At 41.1% G+C, this 19,973-nt stretch overlaps 2 protein-coding genes across 7 annotated transcripts in view; one reads left to right on the top strand and one right to left on the bottom strand.

The window, feature by feature from the left end:
* LOC308242007 (transmembrane protease serine 11E-like) overlaps nucleotides 1–18,023 on the bottom strand; it is a gene marked incomplete at both ends in the record, with an annotated part of 106,256 nt that extends 88,233 nt beyond the window's left edge. Inside the window, one exon of the mRNA XM_080655778.1 lies at nucleotides 17,833–18,023. Within this exon, the coding sequence (XP_080511904.1) occupies nucleotides 17,833–18,023 (191 nt within the window). The remainder of the gene's footprint in view (nucleotides 1–17,832) is intronic.
* YTHDC1 (YTH N6-methyladenosine RNA binding protein C1) overlaps nucleotides 17,921–19,973 on the top strand; it is a 34,196-nt gene continuing 32,143 nt past the window's right edge. For 2 of the 6 annotated variants that reach the window (XM_080684978.1, XM_080684977.1), the window contains exon 1: nucleotides 17,921–18,351. In XM_080684978.1, coding sequence (XP_080541104.1) covers nucleotides 18,324–18,351 — 28 coding nt within the window. In that variant the 5' untranslated portion in view covers nucleotides 17,921–18,323. The remainder of the gene's footprint in view (nucleotides 18,352–19,973) is intronic. The other 4 variants (XM_080684980.1, XM_080684979.1, XM_080684982.1 and 1 more) reach the window with 2 other exon arrangements.

The raw sequence follows: 19,973 nt of genomic DNA, 5'->3' as shown, positions 1-19,973 counted from the left end.
TCAAAAACAACTTGCAGAAAGATTAAACATTGCTCAGCAAAAAAATTCTGATAGTTTACAAGCAATCGGAAAGATTTTAAAGGAAGGAAAATGGGTGCTACATCAACTGAACAGAAGACAAATGGAAAACTGAAAAGTCATCAGTAAAATGTTGCTTCAACGGCATGAAAGAAAGTTTTTTTGCATCAAATTGTGATTGGCGATGAAAAGTGGATTTATTTGGAGAATCCCAAATGCACAAAATCATGAATTGATCCAGGTCAACCATCAACATCGACTGCAAGGCCAAATCGCTTTGGAAAGAGATAGTGCTCTGCGTTTAGTGGGATCAGGGAGGTGTGGTGTATTATGAGCTTCTAAAACCAGGTGAAATCGTTAATACTGATCACTATCGACAACAAATAATCAATTTGAACCATGCTTTGATCGTAAAACGACCAGAATGAGCCAGAAGACCCAGCAAAGTAATTTTGCTTTATGATAACGCACCATCACACACTTCAAAACCAGTTAAAGACACAGTAAAAGATCTTGCCTGGGAAGTATTAACCCACCCACTGTATTCACCAGACCTTGCTCCTTCAGATTACCACTTGTTCCAAACGATAGCACACATGTTTTCTGAGCAGCACTTCAAAATGTAGGGAAAAGTGGACAATTGGGTCTCTGAATGGTTTGCCTCAAAACAAGAAAAGTTCTATTGGGACAGTATCCACAAATTACCTGAAAGATGGGAGAAATGTGTAGCTAGCGATGGACATTACTTTGAATAAAGCACTTTTGATGTTTCTCTTGAAATTATTGTGTTTTCTTTGATTACAAAATCCACATTATTAACCGGTACACCTGGTACTTTCTTTGCTGTAAACTCCTGTTCAAGTTTTATGGGGCTTTGATACACACAGGCAAACAAATCCCGTTAGTTTGGCAACAGAAATAATAGTCCTCCTTAAGAACTGAATGTTCACTCCTTGAGGGTAAGGGTTGCAATTTACTCATCTTATGGCTTGCAACCAGGGCAGCAGTGCCCAGTGGCAGTTCATCCCGGACCAACCCCCCTGAGCCTGTCCCCAAGATCCCTGTTTCTCTGACTTCTCAGTGAGCCAAAGAAGTCTAGCCTAGGCTCATTTCCCCAACCCTTCCTTGTTTCATTGCCCCCAGCTGTAATAAACATCCTCTTAAATTCACCTGGACTCCTGTTGTGAAATTTTTTCTGCACAAAGTCAAGAAGCCACACACTACCAGCTGGCCCGACCCAGTCAGGACCAGGCTCCCATTCCCGATGTTGATTTGCTCTAAATTTATTGCCAACATACTCTCTAGATCAGGGATGGGCAAACTTTTTGACTCGAGGGCCACAATGGGTTCTTAAACTGGACCGGAGGGCTGGAACAAAAGCATGGATGAAGTGTTTGTGTGAACTAATATAAATTCAAAGTAAAGGAGCAGAGGGGAGAGCAAGAGAACCCTCCACTCTTTCGGCTCTGCAGGCCAGATAGAACAGCCAAATGGGCCGGATCCGGCCCTCGGGCCGTAGTTTGCCCACGGCTGCTCTAGATTCTCTTCCTGCTAATGGAAAAAATAAAATAAAATGGCGTTTAAAATAAATAATGAAATAAATCTTCTCCTTGCAATAATTTAAAATAATTCAGCATTTTCTTAAGAACAATAAGATTTTTATGATCATAAAATGTTTACAATGTTAAGAATAAATGCTTTCAAGAAAAGACCTGTAGCCCTGAGTGGTGTGGCTCAGTTAGTTGGGCATTGTCCCATGCATTGAAAAGTGACAGATTAATTCCTGGTCTGGGCACATGCCCAGGGTTACAGGCTTGATCCCCCACAGGGGACATGCAGAAGGCAGTCAATCAATGTTGCAATGTTTCTCTCTCACTAAAAATCAATAAAAATATGTTTAAAAAAGAGAAAAGGTCCATGAATACTCTTGTTTATCATTCACCAAGGGTACTCTTTTAATTTCCAAATTAAATAACCTGACACAATATCAAATTACAATCATGGATTATTTCACACTAGAGGCCCAGTGCACAGATTCATGCACTGGTGGGGTCCCACAGCCTGGCCTGCACCCTCTGCAATCTGGGACCTCTCGGGGGATGTCGGACTGCTGGTTTCAGCCTGATCCCCACAGGCCAGGCTAAGGGACTGCACTGGGCCAGTTTTGGCCCGATCCCTGCAGGCCAGGTCGAGGGACCCCACCAGTGCACAAATACGTGCACCAGGCCTCTAGTATGCATATAAATCTTTCGTTAATCTCTTCCTACCCTCTCCACTCCCCACTTCCCTCTGAAATTCATCAGTCTGTTCCATGTTTCCATGCCTGTGCATTGAGTGTCTACCTCCTGGTGGTCAGTGCGTTTCATAGCTAACAGTCAAACAGTCGAACGGTCACTTAGGCTTTTATACATACAGACAGGGATTTTATTTATATTAAAATTTAGAAAACAGTGGTGAGGTTTATTTGATACAACAACACTTACTGTTCTCTTCTTAAATATTTGGCTCTAAAACTCTCAAGTGTCAGAATATTTTTTCTTAGGAGCTTCTTTCAATTAACCTATCTTGTCACTAGATGGAGAGTAATGACAGTTTAATGGTTTTGTAAACAGCCTTTAAAGATAGCAGTTTAAGTATAATGCATATGTATAAAGTCTTGTTTTAACCTGATGAAAAATCAATATTCTAGTTTCAAAGGTGATTTTAGAATAAGGTCTCCCCTCTGAGTCATTAAGTATAAATAAAACAGCCTTCTCTTAATGCCGCCTCTAAATCTCCCTATAACTTATTTGGGAAGAAAAAAGAGAATCTTTAGCCCAGGAATAGTAAATCAATCCATCAAACAAACTCTTAACAATTTAGCCTGGATGCTGTACATGCTACCCTCTAGAAGGAAAAGGTGTGGGAAATATTGTTCTAATAGCCCAAAGGTTCTCTGATAATTCATCCAGCCACATTAAATCAGGGAAGGACAGTGATTCCTTCAGCAAATTCCAGAAGACAATGACAGCTGTATTTTGGGGCCCTTCAAACCTCCCTGAGTCATAGTGCTCTTCCTTAGAGGCTCTTATTGTGGGTGGCTAGACATTCAGAGTCTGGATGGGTGCACAAGTAGCCCACAGCACGTATAAAATTACTAGAGGCCTGGTGCACAAAATTCGTGCATGGGTAGGGTCCCTAGGCCTGGCCTATCTGTGGAGCAACTGGCAGGACAATCGGGGCCCCGCTCACCTTGGCTGGCCTGGCGCCGCCTGCTTGCTGGTTCCAATCCCTGCCACCACCACTGGTAGTCAGTGCGCGTCATAGCGACTGGTTGTTCCGCTGGTCGTTCTGCCGTTCAGTCGATTTGCATGTTAGGGTTTTATTATATAGGATGCTGGTAAATATTTAGTCACAATTCAAATCTAGCATTTGCACTTAAATTGAATTGGCTGCATCATAATCATGTTACATAACCTTACTTTTAAGTTAAGGCCTACAGGCCTTAACTAAGTTTAATTTTGGAGATGGTAAAAGAAGAAAGTTTCTTTGGTATTGAAATGGTAAAATCGAACTGGAATACATGGTGTTCCTCTGGGCAGGATAGTTTCCAGATTCTTGTCTGGTGGAGTCAAAGAATGAAAACACAGGTGTTATAGTAAAAGGTGGAAATTTATTGAGAAAGAAGCATAGACTCCCACGTGGGGAGGGAGAAAAAGTCCCACTAAGTCCCTTTTCTTTAGGTTTATAAAGGCTGCAAATTTTGGTGTCCTGATATCCCCTCTGATTGGTCACTATAGTAACTTCAGAGCTCAAAGCTCAAGTAAGGTACTTGAGGTTCTCCTCTTCTTCTCCCTTATTGTTTTCCTATTCCCTGAGGCTTTCCTCTTCCCTTTATCTGTAAATGTATACCTTCTGCAGCTCCCAGATCCCTTATTCCATGGAAATGTGTACCTTCTGCTGCTCCCAGCTCCCTTATTCCATGGAAATGTGTACCTTCTGCTGCTCCCAGCTCCCTTATTCCATGGAAATGTGTACCTTCTGCTGCTCCCAGCTCCCTTATTCTATGGAAATGTACTGTCTGCAGCTCTGTAGCCCTGTGCTTTTTCCATGTACCCCTTAATTTCTAAAATGTCCTAAACCTGCCTATTTTACCCCTAAAACTCCTTTCAGTATTTACTTGAAAGACCTAAAGAGTAGTACCTGCCTACCAATATAGGGCTCACTAGATCATAAAGCTATTTATTTAATTAGTAATAATTATACATGGTAGACAAAACAACAGTTAAGTTTCCCATCATTTGAGATAATATTTAAATGTATTGCTGAGAAAGTCTTAATTATAATTCACCTGTGTGAGAAATAAAATGTTCGAACTCACTGCAAAAGAAATTCTAAGTTTTTAAATGATGTTTCATTTTCCTTTTAAAAAAACAAACAAATGCATCATGATTGACAATATGGAGCAAGGATGACTGGAAAGAATATAAACTGGTCTAATTTTTCAAGAGGGCAATTTTACTATAATTATTTTTTAAAACAACTTTAAAATATCTATACTGTTTGACTCAGAGATTCTACTTCTAGAAATTTATTTATCATACAGAAAAATATAACAACCTAAAAATATAAAATTTACGAGATGGTTAAATAAATTATAATACAATCTTCTACTTCCATTCCAGTCTATTTAAAATACTATTTCTGTGATTTCGAAGTTGGAAAGTAAAAACTACATTTCCCAGATGCCCTCACTGTTAAGGTGGGTTTGGATTCCACCTGTCAGGGACAGGAATCCCTACTCCAGGGACCTGCAGCAACCTCGGTTTTTGTGCTGTGAACCCAGGTGGATCCTTCATTGTTCAGGCCTCTGCAATGAGTTTGGCATTTGGCAATGCTGCCTCGGGATCACAGAATTAGCAGTGTAATTCTGACGAATGTTGTTCTGAAAACTCACTTATTGCTGGCTCCTGCAATTTTGAAGTGTTTAATCTATCTAATACCCAGTAATAAATTCATTTCTCCTTAAACTAGACAGAACGGTCTGCTGAACCATATTCAGTAGTGCATCCATTACAATGAAATAGAACACATTAATTTAAAAATCACATGATCAAAATTAATATTTAATAATGTAGGATTAAATTCTGTAACTTTTTTTACTGGACAATTTAATTTTTGCTGATTCATAAGTTAATCATTACTTATACCAAAGACTGTTTTCTTAAAGAGCATGTATGTCTTGTAGAGAAAACAAGCACATGTGAGTAGTTCAACATGGTTGCAGAGAAAATTAAAAGTGAATTTTTTAAAACACAGCACTACAAAGATTTCTGCTTTTGATTTTCATTCTATTGCTGTACTACCTAATTTCCCTCAAAAGCATATGTTTTTAGGTGTAATACAGTTATCAGTTAAAGTAGACGGTCCTTTAATATTCAAGAAAATTTGACTCAAACCCACATAAATGGTAGAAGTCCTGTATTCTTCCGGTTTTCAATTGCTCAGGTAATTCTTGGGGAAGAGAGGAAAACTGGGAGCATGTTTTCAATTTTTTTTTTTTTCTGAACAATTAATCTAGTGGTTTTCTGCTTGTTGTCTCCATTCTTTACAAGAGAGAAAGGAAACAGTACAGAAATTTCTTTCCCCTCTGGTATAAATTATACCACTTCCCTTAGCTGTGTTAAATTAATTAAACAAGGAGGCCATTAGACTGAGGTGGCTCTAAATGTCCCATCAGTCTATGTAAGCAAACCAAAATCTAAGCCTGTAAATGCCTCAAGGTTACCAAATCAAAACACAACCAATCACAAACTGCCAACCATGCTTTAAGCTATAGCTAATCAAATAATTTTCTTTCTTGGTGAAACATGGGGTGAGAGGAGCGGATCTTCCCCTTGCAGGTTCTTGCCTCACAAAGTTTGAAGAATAAAATTCACAGACTAAAAGGACTTGTTAGTAAAAGGGTGGACATTTATTGGAAGCAAATACAAACTCCCACGTAGGGAGGGATTCCCAAGGGGGTAACCAACCAAGCCCCTTTTTCTAAGGTTTATAAAGACTACTAGAGGCCCGATGCATGAAGATTCGTACAAGAATAGGCCTTCCTTCCCCTGGCTGCAGCACCGCCTTCGCTCCGGCTGGAGACGCCCTTCCACCTTCGCTCCGGCCCAGAGCTGCCTTTCTGCCTTCGCTGCGGCCCGGCACCACCTTCCACCTCTCACCTTGTCGCGTCAATTTGCATATTCCCTCCTTATTGGCTATGGGCACCACCATCTTTGTCGCAGAGTTATAGTCAATTTGCATATTCCGTTTTTATTAGATCGGATAGTTCTTTGTCTCTTCATGCTCCCTTCTGATTGGACCCCTTCCCCATTTTATGACCCTGTGCTTTTCTAATTGGTCAGTCTTTTCCAGAATATCAGCTTCAAAGCCCAAACCTCACGTGGTGCCCCCCTTTTTTGCTCCCTCTTATCTTGTGACATTTCTCTATCTCCTGTGAATATGTTTCCCTCCTTCTAGCATCTGTCATTTCTCTATCCTCTGTGAAAGTTTGTTTTCTTTTCCCCCATACTCTGTGACTTTTCTTTATCCTCTGTGAATGTATGTCTTCCTCTCCCCTTATCCTGTGGCAATTTTCTGTTCTCTGTGAATGTATGCCTTCTGGTGGCTCCAAGCCCTCACATATGCATTCCTCCCCCAAGGATTCTCTTCATTCCTAAAATTCCCTAAACCTTCCTATTTTGTCCCTAGAATGCCTTTCATTTGCTTCAGCCTTTTTTCTTATTAAAAAGAAAACCACAGGCCACAAATGGCTCATTCGTGCTAAAAGGCCGATACCAAACCTAGATATAATACCTGATCTAATTGCAATTTTAAACTCTCCCAGAAACATAGTCTTAATCAGCTAGTCTGGAATTTTCTGGTCAAGCACCAGTAAAGTAATCTGTTATATGGGCCTTTTCAATCCCCCAAAGAAGAGGCCATCTGCATAATTAAAATCCCTTCCCCACCAAAGAAAATAAGTCCTGAGTAATCCTTCCTTTTCATTTGGTTCTTTTAAAATAAGCAATGAGAAGGAAATTTCAGAGCAGCAATGATGGTAGCACCCAGTACCCAGGAATTTAATGTCAACACATGGAAACTGTAAAATAAAATGTTTAGTATTATAAAAAAATTTTTTAGCCCTAACCAATTTGGCTCAGTGGATAGAGTGTCAGCCTGCGGATTGAAGGGTCCCCGGTTCCATTCCGGTCAAGGGCATGTACCTTGGTTGTGGGCATATCCCCAATAGGTGGTGTGCAGGAGGCAGCTGATCGATGTTTCTCTCCCATTGATGTTTCTAACTCTCTATCCCCTCCCTTCCTCTCTGTAAAAAAGTCAATAAAATAATTTAACTGAATACATTTAAAGATCTTTTTGGCTTAAGTCAGTGGTCGGCAAACTGCGGCTCGAAAGCCACATGCAGCTCTTTGGTTCCTTGAGTGTGGCTCTTCCACAAAATACCATGGTCTGGGCGAGTTTATTTTGAAGAAGTGGTGTTAGAAGAAGTTTAAGTTTAAAAAATTTGGCTCTCAAAAGAAATTTCAATCATTGTACTGTTGATATTTGGTTCTGTTGACTAATGAGTTTGCCGACCACTGGTTTAAGTAACTCATGATTCAGACAGCATCCTATGTAACAACTAGGAAGGCACTCAGCAGGGATGTACAAAATGTAAGATTTTTATAGGTAGCAGAATGTGGCAAGGAAACTATTAACTTTTTTTTTTTTTTTTTTTTTTTTGAGGGAGGGAAGATATTTATCATGCAGATTTCCTCTTTTTTCTGTGGGGGATAAAGAGAACCAATGTGACAGGTTACCTTACTGGTGCTTGACCAGGAAAATCCAGACTGGTTAATCAAGACTGCATTTCTGGGAGAGGTTGAAACTGCATTTAGATTAGGCATTATATCTAGGTTTGGCATCATGGACTTTTAGCATAAATGATGCCATTTTGGACCTGTGGTTTTCTTTTTAACAGTACTAACACAATGATTTCTGCCTGGTTTCTAGATATAAAAGTAGTTAAAACTCTTTTGAAGCATTTATCTATCTAGTTGGGCACCAAGAGCCTGATCCTATGTTGTGGGTAAAATGTTATGTCCTATTCTTCTTTCCTCTAAAAGAACGCAGTGGTAAAACTTCTACCAATAACAACAACAACAATTATATATAGAGTACTTACAGCTATGTGCCAAAACACCACACATGCTTTACTTGTTAAGTCTGCATATAATTCTCTGAGATAGAAATTCCGATTCCCACATACCCTAGAGAAGAAAGGGGTTGACTTGACCGAAAGGTAAGCAGCAGGGTCTAAATGAGAACAGAGAGGCTAATTCCATAGTTCTTAAAAAGAGATAAAAATCCACAGAGTCTGAGTGCCCACAAACCCAATTACTAGATGTATAGAGATTGGTAGTTATCTTTTTAAAATGTAAATCCAATCATGTTATTCTTTTGAATCACTTGAGATGCTGGTTAAAACAGCAGATTCCCAGGCATACAATAAACTCCTAAAACTGGCTCTGGTTGAAGATCAGGAATCTGCATTTTCAATAAGTGTTCCTATTGGCAGCAAAATGGCACCAGGTGTTAGACCAGTGGAGTAAGACCAGACCTTGGTTTGGCAACCTCAATTCTTGAGTTCTGGTTAAGAAAGAATTCAGATGCAAGATTCAAATTATAAGAGAAAGGTTATTTAGAAAATTATAGGGGCGGAAGAAGTGATCTGTAGAAGAAATGGAATCAGGAAACAAGTTACAGCAAAAGAAGGGCCCTAAGAGAAAGAGACAGGCAAGAAAAACGCACCTGGGGAAAGGAGGTGGGGAAAAGTGTAGGTGTGCTGGGGAGAGAAGTGCGCTGAACCCTAATCTTGAGGATATTTACTTGGAGGTCTCAGGGGAGGAGACCAATAGAATATTCATCAGCTTTCCAGGCATTTCCTTTTAGAGTTGTGGTTTCTATTGATTGGTTGGTGCCAGGGCAGGGGACCTTAGACAATGCAGCTGGTGCTGAAGTCAGCCATGGCATCACTTATCTGGCTTTGCTACTTTTCTGGGCTGGATCAAACACAACTGATGTGGATCAGAACTTCACTGTCCTGGAAGCTTCATGCTTAAAGGCTATTCTCCAGCTCCCTTGTACATTCCCCCTCTAAGGATTCTAACCTGCATGACCAGCAACATGCCAAGGGAGGAAAGGTCAGGGGAGGGTCTAAAGTGCAAGACCAGTGATATGAAAGGTCAGGGGGTCTAAACCACTGGACTAGAGATATGCTGGGGGAGGAAAGGTTACCCTCAGGCCAGGTGCTTGTTTTCCCAGGGCTTGCTGCCCTGGTGACCTTCTGTACATGGCCCATGGTCCTTCTGTCTGACAGCCTACCACATTCCTTATGAATCCTATGCACAGTATAAGATGTAGATTGGAGAACTCCAGATGAAGAGGATCAATTTTAAACTTGTTATTTTGCCACAAAAACACACACACAAAAACAAAACAAACAAAAAAAACCAATGTCTTGCCTTATAATAGATGCTCAATAAATATTTGTGGGAGGAAAAGGAGAGATGTAGATCAGACTACTTAAGTTTTGGATAAAAGTAAGGCTCAAGATGGAGAGATAAGGCATCTAGATGAAATATCCTACAAATATCCTGCACATATTAATGGCAACCTGCTATCTGCTTTCCACTTCGTTTTTCTTTCTCCAAAACAAATGCAATGATTAACTAAGCATAAAGTTAACTTCTCGGCTTTTAAATGCCTTTCATTGTCTCCTTTTTATTTCCCCGTTCTCTACTTGCAGTGGCATATAAACTGGTTTGTTTTTGTCAAATAAAGCAGTTTAAACAGAAACACTGATTTCTAGGAGCCCAGCTTGTGTTGAGGTCCTTCTGAGGCATGCAGAGTCACACATGCACCCCGTAGTGGCTGCACATTTGTGTTCCAGTTAGCCCACAACATTTCTACAATATTCCTGGAAATTTGTCCTAGAAACTTCTTCAGAGTCTGGCACAATTTATATGCAAACTTTCCCAAGTAAAAAGTCTCCTAATTATATATTTTTTAAGATTTTTTTTTTTTTAGAGCAGTTTTAGGCTCACAGCCAAATTGAGAGGAAAGTACAGAGATTTCTCGTTTTTTTTTAAAAAAATCTTTATTATTGAAAGGATTACATATGTCTCCTTCCCACCCCCCCCCCCCCGCCCCATTGACCCCTTCTAGCCCGCCCTGACCAGTGCCCAGGCCTTCAGCACCTTATTGTCTGTATCCATGGGTTATGCATATCCTATATAATAAAGAGCTAATATGCAAATGGTTGTCAAGCCCTTGTGCCCTCTCATAAGAACCGCTCAGACACTCAACACTGGGGAGAGAGGAATGGGGACCAGCCAGGCACAAATGAGTTCGTGAGAGAGGAATGGGGACCAGCCAGGCTGTGGCCCAGGAGATGGACAAGCTGCCTACCCCACGGTCCCAGGTTCCAGAAGCTGTGCTTGTGCCTGTGGCCCAGGAGAGGGACAAGCTGCACACCCTGTGGTCCCGGGTGCCTGTGGCTGCGGCCTGGGCAGTCACCCGCCCATGATCCCCTGCAGCTGCGGCTGGCCTGGGCAAAGCCGGCCCGGGTCCTGGGTGCCTGCAGCTGGCCAGAGGGTGGGGAGCCCAGGTCCTGGGTGCCTGCAACCAGCCAGAGGAAGGAATCCTGGGTCCTGGGTGTAGGGCGAGGCAGAAGCAGTTAGGGGCAATCAGGCCAGTAGGGGAGCAGTTAGGGGTGATCAGGCAGGCAGGCAGAGGTGGTTAGGGGCGACCAGGCAGGCAGAGGTGGTTAGGGGCAATCTGGCAGGCAGGCAGAGGGGTTAGGGGCGATCAGGCAGGCTGGCAGGCGAGTGGTTAGGAACCAGCGGTCCCAGATTGCGAGAGGCAGTCAGACATCCCCCAAGAGGATGCAGGCTGGACTGAGGAACCCCGCCCCCCCCCCCCCCCCCCCCAGTGCACAGATTTCATGCACAGGCCTCTAGTATGCATATAAGTTTTCTGGTTGATCTCTTCCTCCCATTCACCCACCTCCACCTTCCCTCTGAGATTCCGCAGCCTGTATACCCTGGCCCCCCACACACACAGCCTTCCTCATCATCAACACCCCCACTAGAGTGGTACATTTGTTACAATTGAACCTGCATTGATAATTATCATCATAATCACAGTCTACATTTGGGTTCACTCTTGGTGTTGTACATTATATGGGTTTGGATAACTGTATAATGATACATACCTATCATTATAGTATCAAATAGAGTAGTTTCACTGCCTTAAAAATCCTTTGTGCTCTACCTATTCATTCTTACCCTACCTCCAACCCCTGATCTTTTTACTGTCTTCATAGTTTTATCTTTTTGCAAAATATCATATATTTTGAAACATATAGTATGTGTTCTTTTCAGATTGGCTTCTTTCACTTAATAATATGCATTTCTTTTATCTGTGTCTTCTCATGGCTTAATATAGCTCATGTCCTTATAGCACTGATTGATATTCTACTGTCAGGATGTACCACAACATATTTATCTGTTCATCTACTGAGGGATATCTTGGTTGCTTCCAAATTTTGGCAATTATGATTAAAGCTACTGTAAACATCCATGTGCAAGTTTTTGTGTGGACATAAGTTCTCAGCAACTTTGGGTAATATCCAGAAGTGTGGGTTGCTGGATCATATAGTAAGATTATGTTTTGTAAGAAATGGCCCAACTGTCCTCCAAAGTGACTAAACTATTTTACATCGGCATCACACTCAATAGTTCAGCAATGATTACTGTGGTATCCAGTTGATCCTTGCATCATGCAGGGGTTGAGGCACCAACCATGGATTGAAAACAGTACAGGTATTAATTGAAAAAAATTCACATATAAGTGTCCCAAACAGTTCAAAGCCATGTTGTTTAAGGATCAATGATTCGCATCAAGTTATCTGTTAAGACTTTATAAATCTACTTCAGGTAGGTTCTGGAGGTTCCCTTCTCTAAAGCTTTCTTTAGACTCTCCCTTCTAGCCGCTGCTCTCCACCTCAGGGTTTCCCATCATGTGGCCTCTCCTTCTCTGGTCAGGCCTGAAAGGCCTTTGCCCTTGAGAGGTGTAGGTCCTTGACCGATGTTCTTCAGAGATTAACTGCTATAGTACAAGCAATCCCTCTCTATTTTTAAAAAATATTTTTTATTTATTTCAGAGAGGAAGAGAGATGGGGAGAGAAATAGAAACATCAATGATGAGAGAGAATCATTGATCGGCTGCCTCCTGCACGCCCCCTACTGGGACAACCCAAGCATATGCACTTGACCGGAATCAAACCCAAGACCTTTTAGTCCACAGGCCAATGCTCTATCCCAGGGGTGGGCAAACTTTTTGACTCGAGGGCCACAATGGGTTCTTAAACTGGACCGGAGGGCCGGAACAAAAGCATGGATGGAGTGTTTGTGTGAACTAATATAAATTCAAAGTAAAGGAGCGGAGGGGAGAGCAAGAGAACCTTCCGCTCTTTCGGCTCCGTGGGCCAGATAGAACAGCCGAACGGGCCGGATCCGGCCCACAGGCCGTAGTTTGCCCATGGCTGCCTATCCACTGAACCAAACTATTTTTTAAAACTTTTTTCCAGATCTATTGACAAATACAAAATGTAAACACAAAGTGAAAAATGTGATATGCATATACATTGTGAAATGATTACCATGAGCAAGTTAATACACACATCCACCACCTCACATAGTTACCACTTTTGGGATGTAATGAGAAAAGTTAGATTTGCTCTCAGCAAATTTCAAGTAATTATAATAGAGTACTATGAGCTATAGTTACCATGATGTAAATTATGTTTCTAGAATAACTGAAAGTTTGTCTCTCTCCTGCTGTTATTGCTTTCTGTCACTATACTAGACAACTTGGTGCAATATTTTACAAAAAGACCTCATCCTTATCAGGCATGGTGAACAGCAAATCAGGTCCAACTATGTTAGCTCACACATCAGCCTACAATGGTTCACAGGCAGGCGGTAAACAGAAGAGAGTCTGGAATGTGAAGGTGAGTGTTAGCACACGTAGACCTAGGGAGAAACCTTGACTGAAAATCTACCTCTGTAGGTGGATGGCAGGGAAAGACTGAGGAAAGAGCCAGGCCACTCCAGTTTGGCAATTAGCAGAGTTTATTAAGACAAATTTACATTCAAGGTGGGTCCTGGACACCTGCAAGACAAAGTGGATACCCTCCAAGCCAAATATTGGGTAAAAGGTGGGGGCATGTGGAGGAGATAGTCATGAGTACTAGTATGTTAATGTTACCAGGTTAGGAAAATTACATGCTTGAGCAGATCAGGACAATGGCCTGTTCCAGGAACTAGCACTTAGCTAGAGGCAGGGTCAGGATGCTGATTTATGTCGGAATGAACCATGATTAGGATCAGACAATGTCTAAAGGAGGTTTTCGGGAAACAGTCTTTATTCTGGCCCAGGTCCAGCTTGCAGGACATACAGCGGTCTTGTCATGGAACAGACTCTCCTTGACCTCAAGGTGGTCTTTATGCATCTGGAGGTCCAGATAAGCATTTCAATAAAAGACACCCAGTCCTGCTTGTGCTTTTCGCTCACCTACACACACTCCATTAGAATGTTCTCTTAAGTCTGCATCAAGCTGTTCAGAATGAGCAGAAACACAGCCAGAAGTGGAGAAGGCCAAGAGTCAAAGCCTATGGGAGCGTCAGTTTTTTTTTACTGGTTTGACCAACTATTTTGGGCACAGGTGCATTATGCAATAATGAGTTTTATTTTAAACTTAGACGAACATTCTTCATGTGCAATTTAAATAATAAAATATTCCAAAAACATTAAAGACAGTAATGTAATCTTTATGTACTCACTAGTCTTATTACTTTGCCATGTGTTTCAGGGCTTTTTAGTCTTTAAATAAATAAAGCATATCTGATGAAAGGTGAAGTCCTCTTTGTATTCCTTCTCCATTCTATTTCTTTCTTCTCTTAATGTTATATTTTCTAAATCTAACCATGTTGGTGCATATACCTCTAATTCATTTTTTAAAATATATTTTTATTGATTTCAGAGAGGAAGGGAGAGGGAGAGATCGAAACATCCATGATGAGAGAGAATCATGGATGGGCTGCCTCCTGCATGCCCCCTACTGGAGACCAAGCCCACAACTCAGACACGTGCCTTGATCAGAATCAAACACGGGACCCTTCAGTCCTCAGGCCAATGCTCTATCCACTGAGGCAAACCAGCTAACGCTCTAATTCATTTTTAATGCTATATTTCACAACTATAAATATAACACAAATTATGTATATAATTAATGTTGTATTTCATGCCTAGGTATGAAACACTTTATTGATTTATTTATTTGTCTTACTTTACTCAGTACTACACTGTCATGTTTACTATAGCTTTATAATTCTTGCAATCAGATAGTGTTAGTCCTCCGAAATTGTTTTTGTTTTCCAAATTTGATTTGGCTATCCCATGTCCTTTTCATTTCTCCACAAATTTAAATTTGTCTTGTCAATTTCTGTAAGAAAGCCTATTGTGATTTTAATTGGATTTGCTTTGAATCTATAAATAGGTTTAAGAAGAATTGACATTTATATTGATGCATGATGAGGATCTATTCCTTTATTTAGGTCCTCTTTGATCTCTCTCACCATTGTTTTGTAGTTTTCAGTATTCCTAAGTATTTGTTTTTTAATACTATTATAAATGTTTTAAAATTTCATTTTCCAACTCTTTGTTGCTGTAGTTAGAAATACAATTGATTTTTACATATGATCTTGTGTACTAGTTATCTATTGCCATGTAACAAAACACCCCCAAAGTTTAGTGGCTTAAAAATAATTTAAGTATTTATTATCTCTCACAGTTTCCTGTCAGAAATTTCAGAACCACTCATCTAGGCAGTTCTGGCTCATGAAATTGCAGTCAGATGTTAATTAGGGCTGCAGTCAGGTGAATGCTGATCACTTTGAGTTTGTGTAGATCGGACGTTTATGCTTCACCTTTATGCTTAATGGGTGAAGAGCTATGGTAAACCCAAGTCATTTATTAACATTATGTGGGACTCAACCTTCAAATTTTGTTTTCCGTGTGGACATAAGTCATGATTAAAGTTTACCTTAGGCCAAGGTCCTTATCCTTATGGTGTGACCTTTTTGGATAGAAGGGGCATTATGAGATATTGATGTGATCTCTCCCTGGAAGGGCCAGATCTCCATAGTTCCTTACCATTGCTTGTTTGTCTTCTAGTGTCTCTATTCTGATACCAGCCCAATAATAGCTGAAATCTGGTAATCATTTCATGGTTCTACTCTGTACATGGATACTTCTGGGCACTTTTCATTGCCACATAAATTCTTTTAATTACAATTCATTATCGTCAATTTAAAAGGAACTTTCCCCTTCAGAAGTTATGTTGTATTTTAGAACAATGATGATCCCTGAGGTCTGAAGAGAATTTTTGGCTGTAGGTTTTCAGTTCATCCATCTTTACTCAGGAAATCATCTGCATCCATAACTAAACCAAATATCTAGAGTTTTTAGTACTACATCTTCTGGTTAAGTTCACCAGTGATAATTGGTAGAACAATCCATCTTTCCTAAACTACAAAAATAATAAAAGTAAGAGTAGCTCCAGTTTATTATTAAATGCCTTTTCTAACCTTTTCAGAAATCCTTTGAAAATAATTTCTAAATCCTCATTTATAAAGACAGTATAGACTAGAGGTTAATTTCTCTAAGGCCCCATGCTAGTGAGTGGCAGAGCCAGAGGGTGCACTGGCTCATTGTGAACTGCAGTCTTTGCTCTTTATCACTACATAATCATTTACTTGAATAAACCAATGTCCAACAAATCTAGAGTTCAATTCTTTGTAACCTTGACAACTTTTTCTCTTTACAACATAACTAAAAGGAAAACCACATTTTTTAAACAGTTGTACTTTTTGTTTTACATAGCCTTATTTTAATAACATAGATTTCAATATAGGATTATATTTACACTAGAGGCCCAGTGCATGGATTCGTGCATTCCGGTGGGATAATTCTTTGTGATTGGATCAGGGGCTTTCTTTGTGAGATGTTTAACAGCATTCCTGGCTTCTGCCCAATACATTCTAATAGTACTCTCCCTCAGTGGTGGCGACCAAAAACTTCTCCAAGCATTTTTAAATGTGCCCTGGGAACAGAATCACCCTCGCCTGAAAATAGTCTTGATGAGATCCAGGTTTAATTTTGGGGCAATATTTCTTCAGAGAGAGTGTTATGTACTCCCATCAGGAGGCATATAACATCAGGTTATCTTTTGTTATATTAATTAGCAGCCACTAACAACCATTGCTTTGATCTGTTTACTGCATTCTTGGATACATAATGATGATATCTTAGTTCTATCATTATGTCACCCTGGCCATGTATTAGCTGCAATACTTTCATAAAGAGAAACTTTCCTTCATCAATATTTGCTTGGTAACCCTGAATACAATTCTAATAGAAAAGACAAGGTAAATAATGAATTATTTTTGCTTACCAGTTTTCAAGATAATGAACTGTTCCCTAGCATCATTCAAAGGAGGCAGAAAAAATTTTTGAACTATTATCAATTCGTGGAATAAAACATACTTGATGTTTCAATCCAATGCAATTTTACCTTTACAGAAGGTCCAAATATCTCAAATTTGTCCAGTGGGAGACGGTTTAGTTAGCAACTCTTCTGAGTAATTTTGATAGGATCCTAGCATTTTTTTATTACTTCTTTCTGGCATGACAAAATGTTCTAGGTTGATATTGTAAATTTGCCTTCCCTACAATGATATTCTCTAAGACTCTGGACTGTGTTTCCTTTGCACCTTACTCTAAATAATCTTTCCAGGGCAACAAAATCCATCTACCGATATATTTTTTTAATCCACACACTTGATAGATATATACTTCAATCAGTAATATTTACCAGGGATAAGGCAATTGAGGGGGATGGTGAAGGCCAAGACTTACTGAAAAGGGCATGAGCCTATTTAAAGGCATTAAGGAGTACCTGACCTTAATGGCATTAAAAACACACAATACTGCTAGTTCAAGGAAAGTCTTAGGTCAGTGGGAACCAGTTTGCAACCTGTTACAAGGGCCATCAAGGAACAAGACACTCTATTCTCTGAACATAACTATTCGTTTCTTTTCATATAACAATGTTACTCTTTTTTTCTTCTTCAAATTTTCTTTCCCCTGTAAACTTGGTTATGGAGCGTGAAACAAAATTACATTTTCATTCCTTTGGGCAATGAACTTAAAAAAGTTTCCTTGCATATTTTACCATATTATGTCGTTAAGTAATTTTGGGTCACTTCTATAGTTTAAATTTCTCAGTAGTCTGTTTCAATCAACTGTGTACCCTGAAGCCTCGATATATGTTTAAATCAAATTTATTATGTGAAATAGAATGCAATATTAAAAGACATTATAATTCCTTTCCCCAGTTAAATGCAAAACCAGTAGGCTTTTATGACCAATGAGATAGATGACTGCATGAGTGCATCCTGCACTGCCTTTGGGTAAACCTAGGACAGCCAAGTACAAGCAAGGGGCCGGCCCAAATCAGGAATCCCGCGGAGAGACAGGAAGCACCTTTATCCAGGAGCTAGGTCCGCCAGTAGGCGTTTCACGTGAGGAAACCGAGCCACCCCAATGTACTCAGCGCTGCAGATGCCGGTAAATAATCCAATCACTGCAGAGGCTTAGTCTAAGGACCGCCGGCTTGCAGGGGGCGGGGCTACATTCGACGTCATGTCACGTTCCAGCGCTGGTTTCGCTGCCCCGCCCCTCTCCGCACTGTGACGTTGCCAGGGAGGAACGAAGCGTAAACAGCGCAGGGCATTTCGGGAGCGGGATTGTTTCACGCAGGAAGCAGGCTCCATTTTAGCGCCGCCCGCCGTCGCCATCTGTTTCCCATCCCTCCCCCTGCTGCCCCCTCCCGTCCCCAAGCCCCTACGGGAAAGCCGGGCCTAGGCGAGGCTGGAGTGCCAGGAGGGAAGGGGAGAAGGGAGAACGGGAAAAAGCGAGGAGAAAAAGAGTGAGACGAGAAAGGTGAGTGGTAGAGGCCAAGGTGTGAAGCACGCAGCCCCGCGGACGGACTGACGGACGTTCCGGTGCCACTGCTGCCGCGGCTGCGGCCCACGCGCGAGTCGCGTCGAGGCGACGGCGGCGGCGGCGGCGGCAGCAGCGGAGACGGGAAAGGAGCAATGGCGGCCGACAGCCGGGAGGAGAAAGGTTAGTGCGGAGAGAGGTGACGGGCGGAGGCGGGGCGGGGAGTGGGTCGCGCAGCGGTGGTTCTCCGTTGCGGGGTGGGGGTTGGGAAGGTTAGCATGCCCCGCGCGGAGCCGGCGCCCCCACCGAGGCGCCCGACGCATTGGCAGAGGCCGGGCCTGCCTTTTCGTTCTGGGTCTCCAGGCGCCCTAACCCTACTTCTGGCCTCGGGCTTTTCTTTGATCCCGATTCCCCTCTTCACTTTCCGTTCGGCTGTCCTGGGCGCGGCTGAAAGAAGGCCTGCTCCGAGTTGCAGGCCCTTCGGTTTATTTCCTGTTAGGATTATGCGGATGTAATGCGTACTTTCAGAACTACCTTTTCTGTTAGGCAACATTTTGAAAACCCATGTAATGCCACGATCAAAGCAGGTAGTCTGGTAAGTAAGTATATTTAACAAGGCGTATAGGTAGGTGGATTATTAATCTCGAGGAGTAAGTGCAAGTAACTCCCGGCTGTTACCGTTAACTAGGAGAAGTGGTAAGAATTGCCAATTTGGCTCCTCGAATACTTATTTTGGATAATAATGATGTTTGAGACGATAGTTATACGACTTCCGCCCGACAAAAATTCCTGGTCACTATTCTTACAGAAACACGATGTGCGTAGCTCCCAGAGGGTACAACCAGGAACAAACGGTGTAATTTATAGAGTTGGAGGATAAATTTACAGTAAAATATAGGAAGAACTGATGGTGTCAAAATGGAATGTCATGTCTTTTGAAATACCGACCTCCCAGACCCTAGAGATGTAGATGTTGAATAGATCCTGGATCGATACATCTTTTACAACTCTAAGATTCCATGATAGTTTTGGAAAGGTTATAGTTGATAAAAAATGACACAGTTGCTGTCCTGTATTTCACAGATCTGCCCTTCTCTGTGCCTAATTAACTTGGGGTGGGTGGGGACTTGTTAAATGGGCTCTGGAGTCAAGTTGCATTAGGCCTGTGCTTTTTTAAAATTTTTCTATAGAGAAGAGTTCATGCTGCAATAAACTACTCTAGGATAGGGACAAGCTTGGGAAGTGGAGTGGTTGGGAATATGTTTAAGGTATTGTTCCTATCCTAAAGCAGTTGAGTGATTAGGATATAGTAATTTAATTTTCCTTAATTGAATCCTGAAAAAAAAATCTCTATTTCTACTTTTTTGAGACACCTGGAAGGGATGTGAATATAGGATTGCATGGTGTTAGTGAATAAAGGAAACTGCTTTTAATTAGTCAAGTCAGTTATTAAATCAAATGATTTTAATCAATAATTCAACATTTGTGTCAGTGTAATCTGTGAGCTGTGTGGGAGGAATGGGGGTTGTGGTGGGTGAGATGAACCAAGTACAAAATGAGTAAAACTCAGTACTGTCAAGAATTATCTGTTGAAACATAGTTGTAAGTCAGTAATAGAGTTGATACAGTAATGTACATTGAGGAAGAAAAGTAGGTGATGTTTTAAATATTTCGTTTTGGAGATGCATTTATTGATGAAAATGGAGTCTAAACACAAACTTTGTAACTATAATTGGGAAGTAGTTGTGCTGTTAGCAGCACTTAGGATAAATTGTCCAACTTTTGAAAGGCCTCACATTTGTGAA

This window comes from Plecotus auritus, assembly GCF_963455305.1.
Source record: "Plecotus auritus genome assembly, chromosome: 1".
Lineage (NCBI taxonomy): Eukaryota > Metazoa > Chordata > Mammalia > Chiroptera > Vespertilionidae > Plecotus > Plecotus auritus.
The sequence above is the reverse complement of the archived record's forward strand: the minus strand, read 5'-3'. Positions and strand labels throughout refer to the sequence as shown.